At 36.1% G+C, this 14,632-nt stretch overlaps 1 protein-coding gene across 1 annotated transcript; it reads left to right on the forward strand.

The window, feature by feature from the left end:
- The first annotated feature begins 795 nt into the window (after nucleotides 1-795).
- Nucleotides 796-1,700, forward strand: LOC124297752 (TATA-box-binding protein-like). The gene is made up of 2 exons (XM_046749064.1): nucleotides 796-1,489; nucleotides 1,696-1,700. The coding sequence occupies exons 1-2, from the start codon at nucleotides 796-798 to the stop codon at nucleotides 1,698-1,700; spliced, it is 699 nt and encodes a 232-aa protein (XP_046605020.1).
- Nucleotides 1,701-14,632: the final 12,932 nt, after the last annotated feature.

The following is a 14,632-nucleotide window of genomic DNA, read 5'->3' on the forward strand; positions in this document are numbered from 1 at the left end:
TTGAAAATTGAAAATATGAAATTAAATAAATGATCATTCATCTATCTGTATGATTTCTTTAAACCTTATAATAAGTTCTAATCCATGGTATAAATGTTCTAAATCACAATTCATAAAGTAAATTAAATGGCATTTTCTCAATGAATAATGTTCTCATTTTCATTAATATGTGAGCAAATAATTAAAAAAATATAGAATTTCTTCAATGATTATATTTATTTCCAATGAATTTAATTACTGTGAAAAAATTTTTTTTTTTCAATTTCTCTCTATTTTAAAAGTAATCTAAAAAATTTAAAATGAGAGAAATTTGAAAAAAAAATTTTTTACATATATATATAAAAAAAAAAATATATATATATATATATATATATATATATATATATTGTTACAAAGGGTGAAATCACCCGTTTTGCTCCCTCTTTAATGATCTAGTAGTCAGCATAGATAAAAGACGCTTATAAACCTCTTATGTCGTTCAAAAGAATAAGGCTGCTGCGTCAACCAACATTATTGTAAAAACAGTCTTGTTTCAGACTTCAAACGAGAAACACATATTACGCAATTGAAGCATTTTCACAACATTTTATTCACGCTCTTGATTTTTGACTTGATAATTAAACTCGCGGATCCATATTTATTTCCGTAACGTCAAAGTACGTTACATTGGTGTCATAAGTGGGATCTTGAGTTTCTTTTCAATCGGGTCAATTCAGTGCGCGAACTTTAATTATGAGGAATAGTCGTATGACGCGCTCACGTAGAAGGGAAAGTGACGGAGAAGAACCTTTCATTATGGAGAATCCGCGGGTCCCTGAAACAATTCCATCACCTTCAGTGGACCCTCATCCAATTCCTTCGACAGTCTCTCAGATTGATCTGCTGAAGATCATGTCTCAACAACAAGAAGCCGCCGAACGTCAACAACAGCAACTTCTTCAGCTGCTTCTTGATCAACAAGAACAGCGAAAAAGAGAACAGGAACAACGAGAAAGGGAAATTGCCTCTCAGTTAAAGCAGCGGAGGCTTGATAGAGAAGCTCAAGAACGATCTGAGACCAGTCTTCATGAACTGTTCCGGACGACTGTGGCAGCTCTTCAGGCTGTTCATCAGATGAATGGCTCAGAAGAACCGGCTGTCACCCCTCGAGGTTCCAGAGTCGTTACTCTGCTTCCCTCTCCTGTTCCCTCTCCTGTTCCCGTTCCCGCTGTTCAGGAGGTCCAACATCCAGGACGGTTCCAGGATGTACGAGACTCTAGGTCTGTGCCTTTCATTAGGGGAATAGATGACTCCCCAATTGGTAGAACAACAGTTAATAATGAGGTTGGCTTTTCCGAGCCTCTGCCTCAGGTTCAACCTCGTTATTCCCGTTTGAGTCAATTAAATAATACAAGATTTCCTGGGGTTGCTTCTCAAATTAACGAGAAACCCTTTTATCCTTTAAAACCGCCAATTTTTGATGAAAAGATTCCACGGGCAGATTATGAACGTCAGTTTAATACAATTGCAAAACATAACCAGTGGGACTCCGCCATGAGGGCCCACAGCCTTACCTCTTGTCTTCGAACGCCGGCTTTGAATGTTTTAACGGCATTATCTGAAAAAGAAATTTCTGACTATGAAAGACTTAGCTCTGCGCTTAAATTAAGATACGGAAATGACCACTTGACAAAATTGTACACGGCTCAATTACAGACTAGAAGACAAGGACGAGACGAAGACCTCGCGTCTCTTAGTCAAGATATTGAACGGCTTTCTTGTGTAGCTTTGCCAGATCACGAGCCGTCTCGTAATTTATTAGCGACACAAGCTTTCTCAAACGCAATCAATGATCCAGAAATTAAAATGGCCGTTAAGACATCGGGTCTCACTTCTCTGCGGGAGGCAACGGCCAAAGCCCTTGAGGTGGAGGCAATGAGAAAACAATATTTCGGGTTGAGCAAGCTTCGTCGGATTGAGGTGTCCGAAAACACCTCAGAAAGACGAAGTTTTGAACACTCGGAGGAGCCAATGCCTCAAAATTATAGAAATGAAAATAACAATAGTAATTTTAAACCAAGGAATCGTGGTTCTTTTCAAAACCAGAAAAACAAGCGTGTAATTAAGAACGCGGTCATGACAAGTCAAACCGGCTTGACTTGTATATTTTGTAAAAAAACAGGCCATGACGCCAATCATTGTTTTCTAATTAACAAAATTAGTGGAAAACCGATGCAAGGTTCGAATCCAAACTCTTATAACTGACGTAAGAAAAATATAGAAATAGGGGAAGCAAATCTTCAGTCGAGTTCTTCAACAGGAACTCACCCAAAAAACTAATTCCAGATGATTTGACGGGGCGAAAATCATCGCATATTAGTAGGAGTGAAAGCCCTCTTAGAGAACAGTTTTTAATTAGAAGTCTACGACACTCTGGTCTATACGCGCGCGGTACTGTAAATGGCGTCGATTGTCTATGGGTAATAGACACGGGCGCGGAAGTAACCGTAGTTCGATCGGATCTCTTTAAATCCGATGACCAGATTGTTCCCTCTTCATCTCTGCGAACAGCCACTGGAGAGACGACCCCAGTTTCGAGACAGGTTACTGTCCAAATTAACCTTTTTGGGTGTATCGACTCTCCACATAAGGTTTTTATAGCAGATATAGAGGATGAAGGTATTTTGGGAATAGACTTTCTCACAGCTCATAACTGTGTTATCTCGACTAAGGGAAATTCACTAGTTTCAAACAATCGCGAAATAACTCTTTGTACAAATAGAAATGGAATTTATTGGACTCCTTCTAGAATTCGGGAAATGGAACTTTCAGAGGATGATTTGCAACAACATTTCCCTTCACATTTACAGAGCCTTGTTGAGAAATCTTCGATTTCGTTAAATTCAGCTCAGGTAGAATCGTTTAAATCTCTTTTGCTAGAATTTATAGATTCTTTTGCCAAAGATGGTGGTGATAAGGGTCGATGTACTTCTGTCAAGCACAAGATCGACGTCGGAGAGAGTTCACCAATAAAACAAGCTCCTCGAAGACTCGCTCTCAACGCCCGAGAAAAAATAAAGAAGCGTGTGGAAGACATGCTAAAGAACGATGTGATTCAACCATCGTCTAGTCCCTAGGTCTCACCAATCGTCCTTGTTAACAAAAAGGACGGATCCAAACGATTTTGTATCGATTACAGGAAGCTGAACGATATAACGAAGAAAGATTCTTACCCTCTACCCAGAATCGACGAGACACTCGACCTGATAGCTGGTGCAACTTGGTTCAGCACCATAGATTCTCGGAGCGGATACTGGCAGGTCGAAATGGATTCTCTAGATAAAGAAAAAACAGCTTTTGTTACGGGTTTAGGAGGATTATGGCAATTCAAGGTTATGCCGTTTGGTTTGAGTAATGCCCCGGCTACCTTTAAACGAATGATGGAAGCTGTTCTCCATGGGCTCACTGGCAAAATATGCCTTGTTTATTCAGACGATATAATCGTTTTTGGCAAGAACTTTGAAAAAGAAGTTCAAAATCTCAGACAAGTTTTCGCTAGGCTAAAGCAAGCAGGCCTGAAAATGAGCCCGAAAAAATGCCATCTGTTCCAGAAAGAAGTAGGCTTCCTCGGACGTATCGTCTCAGCACAAGGTGTGAAGACCGACCCATCCAAAATAGAGAAGGTTTCGTCTTGGCCGACACCTCAGAATAAAGAACAAATTCAAAGCTGTTTAGGCCTTTGTACGTATTACAGAAGATTTGTAAAAGGTTTCGCTAGTATAGCTGAACCTGACCATCACTTGACCGGAATCACGATTCCTTTTGACTGGACCCCGGAATGCGAAGAGGCTTTCAAGAAATTAAAAGAAAATCTTATTTCTTCGCCGATTTTAACTTATCCAGAGGTCGAACTTCCTTTTATTTTAGATACGGATGCCTCTCTTTCAGGAATAGGCGGGGTTCTGTCACAAATTCAGGGAGGTCAGGAGAGAGTGATACGCTATTTCAGCCGAGTTTTGAGTAAAACCGAGAGGAATTATTGTGTCACTCGTAGAGAACTTCTAGCTGTTTTTAAGACCGTAATACATTTTCACCATTATTTGTACGGTAGGAGATTGATACGAACAGATCATGCTTCTCTTAGGTGGATACTTTCGTTCAAATCTCCCGAAGGTCAGGTAGCTAGATGGATAGAAAGGCTTGGTCAGTATGATTTTGACATTCGTCATCGAGCAGGAATTCATCATGGAAACGCCGATGCTCTCTCTCGGAGACCCTGCGAGGAAATGCCAGAGTGTAAACAGTGTGTACGATTAGAGAAAAATCGTGACGCCTCTCTCATAATACGGAAGATTTCTCTCGAAAATAACCAGGAGGAATGGAGAAAATCACAACAAGAGGACGACACTTTCAATCAAGTGAAGTCTTGGAAAGAAGCAGAAACTCGCCCGGACTGGCAGGATATATCTTTAGCCGAGCCAGATTTGAAAATTTATTGGGCTCAATGGGACTCTATCCTCTTAATTGATGGAATTTTATACCGAAAATGGGAATCGCAGACTTCAAAGAAATCAGGTGGCAACTTTTGGTTCCCAGGTCACGAGTTCCGGAGATTCTTGCTCTTTATCATGATTCTCCTGCAGGCGGACACTTCGCTACAAATAAAACTCTGGGCAGGATTCGCAACTTCTACTTTTGGCCCCGTTGCCGGATGGACGTTGAAGATTGGTGTCGAAGATGTCGAATCTGCACGGCAAAGAAAGGACCTCGAGCGAAGGGACAAAGCTCTCTTCAAATTTACAACGTGGGAGCTCCATTTGAAAGGATAGCAATGGACATTCTCGGACCTCTCCCGATAACCCATTCTGGAAATGAATATGCTTTGGTTATTGCTGATTATTTTACTAAGTGGCCGGAAGTGGTTCCTCTCGCTGATCAAGAAGCATCTACTGTAGCACAGGCATTCGTTAAAGAGTTTATTTGTAGACACGGAGTTCCTCTAGAACTTCATACTGATCAAGGCCGAAATTTTGAGTCAACCTTAATGAAAGAGGTTACTCAGATTTTAGGGGTTAGAAAAACTCGTACGACTCCTTTGCATCCGCAATCTGACGGCATGATAGAGCGTCTGAATCGAACCTTGCTACAGTATTTGTCGTCTTTCGTAGAGCAGAATCAGAGAGACTGGGACTCCTGGATCCCTTTCTTCCTCTTATCTTACAGATCTGCGATTCATGAGACGACGAAGCAGACGCCAGCCCTCATGCTTACTGGAAGAAATCTTCGACTTCCGTCAGATTGAGAGAAAGGCCCTGTTCCTGTGCAAAGACAGCATCAAACAGATTATGCCTTTTTATTACAACAACGTTTAGAAGAAATTCATCACTTTGCTAGGAATAGAATTTCTATGGCTTCAGATAAATTAAAAACTCGTTATGATATTCGAGCCAGAGATTTAAAATTTAATCCTGGAGATTCTGTCTGGCTCTTTCAACCCCGAAGACAGAAAGGACGATGTCCAAAGCTACAAAGAAATTGGGAAGGCCCTTAGTGGTTAACCGGATAAATGATTTTGTTTATAGAATACGAAGGTCTCCTCATTCGCGTCAGAAAGTGGTTCACCCGGATCGTCTTGCTCCTTTTGAAGAAGATCAACCTGGAACAGTCTCTCCAAGACCAGGAACATCTTTCGAGTTTAGATCTTCGAACAAACATCCTTGACGACTGTGATCGACTTGACCTTCTTTACAGTCGGTCATCGATTGGGAGAAGAATTTGCCTTTTGGAATTCATTGGAGTAAAACTCGACCGCTTGCGATTATTATTGAAGGAAATATCGGATGCGGAAAAACAACTTTCACCAACAGGTTTTCAGCAGATCGCCAGGTCTGTACACTTTTGGAACCTCTTAAGGAATATCGAGATGTAGCTGGAATTAATCTTCTAGATTTGATGTATCAGGACCCAGATCATTATTGCTTCTATTTTCGGCATTTTGCTCAAATGGTTATGTTAGAAAGACATCTTCAGACAACTTTATTGCCTGTGAAGGTGATGGAAAGATCGATATTCAGTAGCAATTGTTTTGTAGAAGCTCGTCGAAGGTTAGGTAATTTTCGCGACTTCGAATCTCATTTATTGATAAAAAATTTCGATCTTCTCATTCGCTCGTCTGAGCTCAGAGTAGATTTGATTGTTTATTTGCGAGTTTCCCCAGAAACTTCTTTTGCTCGAGTTAGTTCCCGTTCTCGTGAGGAGGAATCGAGCATTTCTTTAGAGCTACTCAGAACTATTCATGAGGTTCATGAAGATTGGCTAGTAAAACAAACCTTTTATTCTTTATCGGCTCCTGTTTTGGTTATCGATGCAGAATCCACAGCCGACCAAGTTTATTCTAGTTTCTGTCTCGCTATGTCACTCGGACAAGGTTAAGGTATTTTCTTGTTATAAAAAATACTATTCCTATTCAATGGGAAAATTTATCTACTCAATACAATTTTAATTAAAGAGGGAAATAACGGGTAACATTCAGAATTTTTCTTATTTCTTCTTTGACCAGTTCACACTCGTCACATCCATCCGCCTTTCTTACTGTTACGTACAGACTTTGTCCGCAGAGGTAGCATTTTGCTTTTGCTTCATGGAAAGTGATGTGGAAGGAGACTCTGTGTTCAAACAATTCGGGTTTTGAGCTAAAAATGATGATGTTTTCTTATTTTCTTATAAATTATTTGTGTTTCTCACTGTGGTATACTTACTGGAAATCGAAGCAGCCTTGGCAAAGGTAATCCGTCTTATCTTTTTCTAAAATTCCGTTTAATTGTCCACATGACATTTCTTTCTATTTGGAGTTTAGAAAATTAGAGATTTCTTTTGTGGAGAGTTTTTCAAGGTACTCCGTGAGGAATTTTTGTATTAATGCCGCCGCATTTAATGAATTGTGTTCTTTTGAATTTATTTTGCGTGGTTCAAGAGTTGGATAGTTGGTTCAAGACTGTCTTTGATAGAAGATTTTCTTACAACGATTTGTTATTTCTGAGTTGCTAATCAATTTAAAATTTGTTTTCTTCGGTTGTTTCTTTCTAGAAACTTCTTCTCCGGAATCGAGTTTTGTGCCGCACAGGCTTTGGTTTCTTTTGAAATGCGAATAGAGCCACGATTATTTTTCGAGGTCGATGAGCGATTGCTTGATTTTCACATTTTATTAACCTTAAGTGTCAGTTTTTGTGAGTACTTTTTCAGGTTACTTGACACAGCCGTTTCCCATCCGATCTTTCCCCGATTCCTGAGGATGACTGGTGGTCTTGTTTTGAAGAAGGACGCAGAAATGATTCAGATAAGATCGTTTCTTTTCTTTCGAATACATATTTTATTTATTTTATTCGCGTATTCTCCCAAATTCACTTAGTGAATTTGAATTGTTATACCACCACTCGCATTTGTCCTCCAAACTCTAGGGTGTGCTGTTTCTGAAGAAGTCTTGGATTCAGTCACCCATTCCTTTTTCCTGTTTCCTGTGCCGGTTCTCAGAGGGAATCAGCCTTTACGTTGCCTAGAACCCAGAGTTTTTCCAGTTATGGTTTCCCGCCTCGTCATACTCATCTGTGTTTGATTCACCGGACTATTTTCCCTGAAGAGGAATGAATTTTCTTTTCGACGACGATCCGAATGATTTTGATGTCTTCAAATTCATCAAGATACATAACACTCAATAACACTAACCTTTATAAAACAAGGCACATAAATTTTTGGAATTATTTAACGCTCAACTATCTGCTCAAGGTTTTCTGTGGTTTACCTTGAGACTGTGGGCAAATGCCAGATAGTAAGAAAGGGAGTTCTTAAATTTTTAGAGCCACAGCTCCAACTCACCTTTGAGCACTGACTGCTAGATCACTTTTATAATTGTTTTATCTTTCCCGAGTCGGGACGACTCTTTTCCTCGGGGGGGAGTAGTGTTACAGAGGGTCAAATCACCCGTTTTGCCCCCTCTTTAATGATCTAGTAGTCAGCATAGATGAAAGACGTTTATGAACCTCTTATGTCGTTCAAAAGAATAAAGTTGCTGCATCAACCAACATTATTGTTAAAACAGTCTTGTTTCAGACTTTAAACGAGAAACACATATTACGCAATTAAAGCATTTTCACAACATTTTATTCACGCTTTTGATTTTTGACTTGATAATTAAACTCGCGGATCCATATTTATTTCCGTAACGTCAAATTACGTTACAATATATATATATATATATATATATATATATATATATATATATATATATATATATATATATATATATATATATATATATATAAATGTATATATATATATATGTATATTATACATTAATATAATTGAATATAAATGGAGGTAATTGAGTTGAATAATTCAATAGAAAAGAAAATATTTGTTTTAAATGAATTATTTTTCTCAAATTGAAGAATAATTAATTTTCAAAAATTGGGAATATGAAATTGAATAAATAATCAATTATCTATCTGTATGTTTTCTTTAAACCGTATAATGAGTTCTAATCCATTGTATAAATGTTCCAAATTACAATTCATAAAGTAAATTAAATGGAATTTCCTTGATAGATAATATTTTTATATAAATTGATATGTGAGCAGTTAATTCACAAATATATAGGATTTTTTTAATAATTATATTTATTTTTGATGAATCCAATTAGTGTGAAAAAAAATTTTTTTCATTTAAATTTCTCTTTTCTAAAAGTAAATTAAAAATTACAATATACATATATATATATATATATGTATATTAAACATTGATATAATTAAATATAAAAACGCTTATTTGTATATATATTATACATTATTATAATTATATATAAATGGAGGTAATTAAGTTGAATAATTTGATAAAATATGAAAATAATTAATTAAAATAAACTTTTTCTCTAAAATTGAAGGATAATTAATTTTTAAAAATTAAAAATATGAAATTGAATAAATAATCATTCATCTATCTGTATGTTTTCTTTGAACCTTATAATAAGTTCTAATACATTGTATAAATGTTCCAAATTACCATTCATAAATTAAATAAATGGCATTTCCTTGATGAATAATATTTTTATTTTGATTAATATGTGAGCAAATAATTAAAAAATGTACGGGATTTTTTTAATGATTATATTTATTTTTAATGAATTTAATTATTGTTAAAAAATTTTTTTTTTTTTAAATTTCTCTTTTTTCAAAAGTAAATTGAAAATTATATATATATATTATATATTAATATAATGAAATATAAATACGTTTATTTATATATTATATTATACATGAATATAATTGAATATCAATGGAGGTAATTAAGTTGAATAATTGAATAGAATAAGAAAATAATTAATTCAGATAAATTATTCTTCTTAAATTGAAAACAACTTGATTTTTAAAAATTGAAAATATGAAATTAAATAAATAATTAGTTATCTGTTTGTATGTTTTCTTAGAACCTTATGATAAGTTCTAATCCATTGTATAAATGATCCTAATTACAATTCATAAAGTAAATTGAATGGCATTTTCTTAATGACTAATATTTTTATTTTAATTATTATGTGAGCAAATAATTGAAAAATATATAGGATTTTTTCAATAATTACATTTTTTCCCAATGAATTTAATTACTGTAAGAAAATTTTTTTTTTTTAATTTCTCTTCTTCAGAAAGTAAACTCAAGATTATAATATATATTTATATATTAATATAATTGAATATAAATGTAGGTAATTGAGTTGAATAATTTAATAAAATAAGAAAATAGTTGATTAAAATGAATTTTTTTTCTCAAATTGAAGAATAATTAATTTTTAAAAATTAAAAATATGAAATTAAATAAATAGTCATTAATCTATCCGAATGTTTTCTTCAAACCTTATAATAAGTTCTAATGCATTGTATAAATGCAGTGATCCAAATCACAATTCGTAAAGTATATTAAATTGCATTTTCTTCATGAATAATATTTTCTTTTTGATTGATATGTGAGTAAATAATTGAGAAATATATAGGATTTTTTAAATAATTATATTCAGTTCGAATGAATTCAGTTATTGTAAATAAAATTTGTTTTTTTAAATTTCTCTTTTTTTAAAATTAAATTAACAATTATAATATATATATATATATATATATATATATATATATATATATATATATATATATATATATATATATATATATATATATTATATATTTCTTTTCTCAATTTATTTTTTTTAAAGTTGATTAAAAATTATGATATATATATATATATAATGTTCCTTTTTTAACACTGTCGAAGCTGCGATGAGTTTCTCTGTAAATGGAGTTTATTGTTTCGTATACTATTACATTACATTACTTTTCTTTACATTACGTACTTATATTCTATGTTTAATAAAAATAATATTACCTGTAAATGGAGAAACGACATTTACAGCTTATTTTTCTCTCGTTCTGACGTTTCCACGTGCGATTCGGCTGATAATAGCTTATGTACTAATCTGTCATAATGCCCTCGGCATTCTATTGTTTCTATTCGCTCATATTTACACGTATGTACTATTGACCGTGAAACTGCCAAAGGCGCTTATTGTTGTGCGGTGAAATTTCAAATTTGGGAGTGAGGAAGAAATATGATAAGGTGAATATAGGCCTCGTCATATTTGTTTACATATATATATATATATATATATATATATATATATATATATATATATATCATAATTTTCAATCAACTTTAATAAAAACAAATTAAGAAAAAAAAAAAATTTTACATTGTTACGTCCGTGAGTAGAGTTTATTCCTGAGCGGAAGGAGTAACCCGAATGGCTTCGCTTTTACGTTTCAGGTCAACCGAAAATCAGGATGAGGATTGAATAAACTTGAGTATGTTGATATGTCGATTATATGTTTATTGCGTAGAACTTGAGATACCAGTAGGAATGAATAGTGTGGTACGAAAAGATATATAAGAAGTCTAGATGTGGAGTTGTCGAGAGTCAGAATAGCAGTGTCTCTCGAGACGTGAAACGTACGGGTGCAGAAAAGGTGCGACAATGTTAGAAGTAGGGAATGGAATTTGATGAGTAAGCGCGTAGTGAATAGTGTGAGACTACGTAGAGATAAGAGGACAGGACAGAGACAATGAGATTAATGTAAGAACCGTGGGAGAGTTAGCGAGTGGGAAAAATAGAGAGAAGTGGTATGCTGGACGTAACACCCCCCCCCCCCCCCCCCCCTCCCCCCCGCCGTCAGAGGGAGCATAGCGGTAGATATGGTCCCGAATATGGGAAGCAAGAAGGTGGAAATGTCATATACAGTAGTGAAACATGATTTCAAAGTATGTGCTTAAAATTAGTTTTACAATTTTTCCTATTATAGGTAGTGTATGGTATTTATAATTTGAATATAATATGTGAAAATATATATGTGAAAATGATAATTGATGTGTGTTTACAAGTATGTAGTCGCAGTATGAATGTAGATTGAATATTGATTGATGCGTTTAGCAACATTAGTTGGATATTTGAGGATAAGTGTTTGTTATAGTAAGTTTATGTTTGAGATAGTATGGTTTATATTCTGGATTGCGTATGACCGTAAGGCATATAGTTATAATACTATGGTTACATAATGTTGTTTAAAGCTAGGCGCCTAGGGTTAATGCGCATGGAAGCGGGTTAGTACACTTAAGATTAAACAACAATGATTTCTTTGATTCGCTAGGTACTAAGTCATACTATTTTTTTTTTTTTTTGATATACCGAGATACAGAGTTTGACCTATTTGTACAATGATATCGGTTATGAGTGTAGATATATTTTGGACTAATTGTAAACTAAGGGTATAAGATCGTTATTACAATCATTTTAATGCAGTAGTGTACACAAGCATTTATTCTTAGTAGCAATATAGTAGTTGCCTATTTGTAATAAGGTTTTCGTAAGGTTTTAAGTACTGGTGGGTTTAAAAGAAGCGGAGGTGGTGTGTAAGGAACTGCATCATGGGTTTCTAATTCGTTGGGAATGTGTAGGACAGAAGAAGTAGGTGGGTGGATAATATTTAGCTCGATTGGATTGTCATACCCTGTTTGTTGGTTGTACTGTTTGCTATTGAAGGGTTAATGTGGGATTTTACTATGTATGTGCGATTTTAAGTTCATTGAGATGAAATATTTTAATTTTGTTTAGCGTGAGGTATATTTCGGCGTGAACGTCATCTATTATTCGTTTGATTGCATACGGGCCTTTATAATGATCTTGTAATTTTGACCTTGTTTCGTTTAATAGGAAGACAGTTTGTCCTACTTCAAATCGTTGTGGGTTAATCGTTCTGTCGTAGTGTTCTTTACTTTTCTGTTCAGCTTGTTTCAGGTTCAACGCGGCGCGTTTACGGATGTCTGTGAGATTCGCTATTAGATCGAGGAGGAATGTATCGTATGTATGCGTGGATGTGTTGCTTAGTATCACATCTATCGGTAGTTTAGCTTCCGAGCCGAAGATCAGCTGGTGAGGTGCATAATGTGTAATGTCGTGTTTCGCTGTATCATAGCAGAAAATTTCGAAACGTATGAATTCATCCCAATCTTTACCTGCGTTGGTGTAATGTTTGATGTGTTCGGTAATTACAAGGTGACTTCTTTCTAATGAGCCGTTTGATTGCGGTCTATAGGCGGTTCGTAGTTGTTCAATCTTAAAGAGCCTGCATATTTTTTTGAAAGCGGTACTCATGAAGTTTCGTCGCTGGTCAGTGAATATAGTTCGCGGAGATCCATAGCGCGTGATGTATTCTTGAGCTCATACTGTCCCTATCGTTTTTGCCGTAGCATCGGAAATTGGAATGGCGTCTAAGAACTTGGTCAGATTGCTCTGGATCGTCAAAAGGTAGCGGTTATTCGATTTCGTAACAGTTAGTGTACCAACTAAATCTAGGGCTACTTTGTCAACGGCCTCCGCGGGCGTGTCAGTGATTGCCATGGGTAATTTTGTTCTGATCCTGACTAGTTTTTTCCTTTGGCAACTGCCGCAAGATCTGATGATATTTTGAATTTGCTTTTCCATTTTTGGCCAAAAATATTTTTCTCTTATTTTATTGAAAATTTTTGTAACGCCTTGGTGTCCTCCGATCAGTGACTCGTGGTACTCTTTGATCATGTCTTCGCGTAATCGTTCGTCTGGTATAATTGTAGTATTTCTACAAAGTGTTACTCGAATGTCTGAATCCGCTAAAATGTGATAAATTAGTTTTTCAAAGATAGATCGTAGAATATCATCAACTCCTGGTCCTGACATGGGGAATGATATGGACCGAATGTCTAGTCCGGACAAGATAATCCTCAAGTTAACTAACGTGTAGAAAATGTCGTCAAGTCTGCCCGGGTCTGATTGACGTGGTTTCGCTACGAAGGTGAATATGTATTTGTTGTTTTTCAACCGAGTTTTAATTACGTCGGATATTTCTGGATTCTGGTTTTGAAAGGATTCCATGCTTATTAGATTCCCGTCTATCAACTGTTTTTCTAGTCCTTCTGTCCAACCACAATTAGCTGATACGAAATAAGCGTAATTGTCGCACAACATGAGAAGTCCGTCATTAGTTTCGGTTACGTTGGGTGTTGGTAATATGTCATTTTGATTTTGTATGAAGTAATCTAAGCAACAAAAGTTGTCATTGTCAATATGGGGGCGGTCCGATTTTCGCTCTTCGGGATTGTCGCGACGTTGTGAGCCTAAAGGTGGTAGCGTTGCCGTGGGTACAACGGAGGCATCGCTATCCGTGTCTTCAACAGCTGACTCCGGATCATATGTCACGGAGTCACTCTCCGAGATATCAGCTGGGTAGCGCGAGGGAGTAGAAACCGGAGCATGTCTTGGAGCTGACCTAGTGCCGGTCCGACGCATTGGCCGACGAGTTAAAGGGGGAGCAGGGGTTCTGGGTGTTGATGCGTCTGCTTCAGATTCAGAAGATGTCGAGTCATAAGTCGGGTTTTGATAATTACAAATGGTGATCGTTATATCGCAGTCTTTAAATATGTAATGGATCATCCGATTAACAAGGTTCCAGTCCAACTCATCTAAGCCGCAGCCTAGTCTTGGAATCGAGAGCGATTTGACTTTGTCTTGTTCTAAGCAATTCTTTAGGTTTACTAGGGCGTTGAACAGTGTTTCTTCAGTTGGTTTCTGGTAGTGGTATTTCTTGGTTACTTGATTGTAAATAAGGCGGGTACCATGTGGCAGTGTCAATACGTTCGTTACTTCAGGGTCTAGTTGTTGTAGTTGATCTCGGGTGATTATTTTCCTATTGATTAGTTGTCCCGCGACTCCTCGTGATGTCTTGCAGTCTGTCGAGATGCAGTGGGCTAGGTTATCTTGTCCGTCGAGGAGATTGGCGCGTATCTCTTGAATAAATTTACTATGCGTTGATGGTAGGTGGTTAAGATCTGTTACGAATTCCGTGAATCGAGGGGCGTAATTTCGTCCTTTACTGGTAGTGGCTTCGGGTGTCGGCTTATTCAGTGTGTCGGACTGTTCTTCACGTATTTTAACACTACGACCTTGGGGCTTACCAGAGTTTTGGTTTAATTCAGATTAGGTTAGTGGTTGAATTCGTTCCGTAGTTTGCTTGATCGTTTTATCGACTAC

Source organism: Neodiprion virginianus, chromosome 2 (genome assembly GCF_021901495.1).
Source record: "Neodiprion virginianus isolate iyNeoVirg1 chromosome 2, iyNeoVirg1.1, whole genome shotgun sequence".
Lineage (NCBI taxonomy): Eukaryota > Metazoa > Arthropoda > Insecta > Hymenoptera > Diprionidae > Neodiprion > Neodiprion virginianus.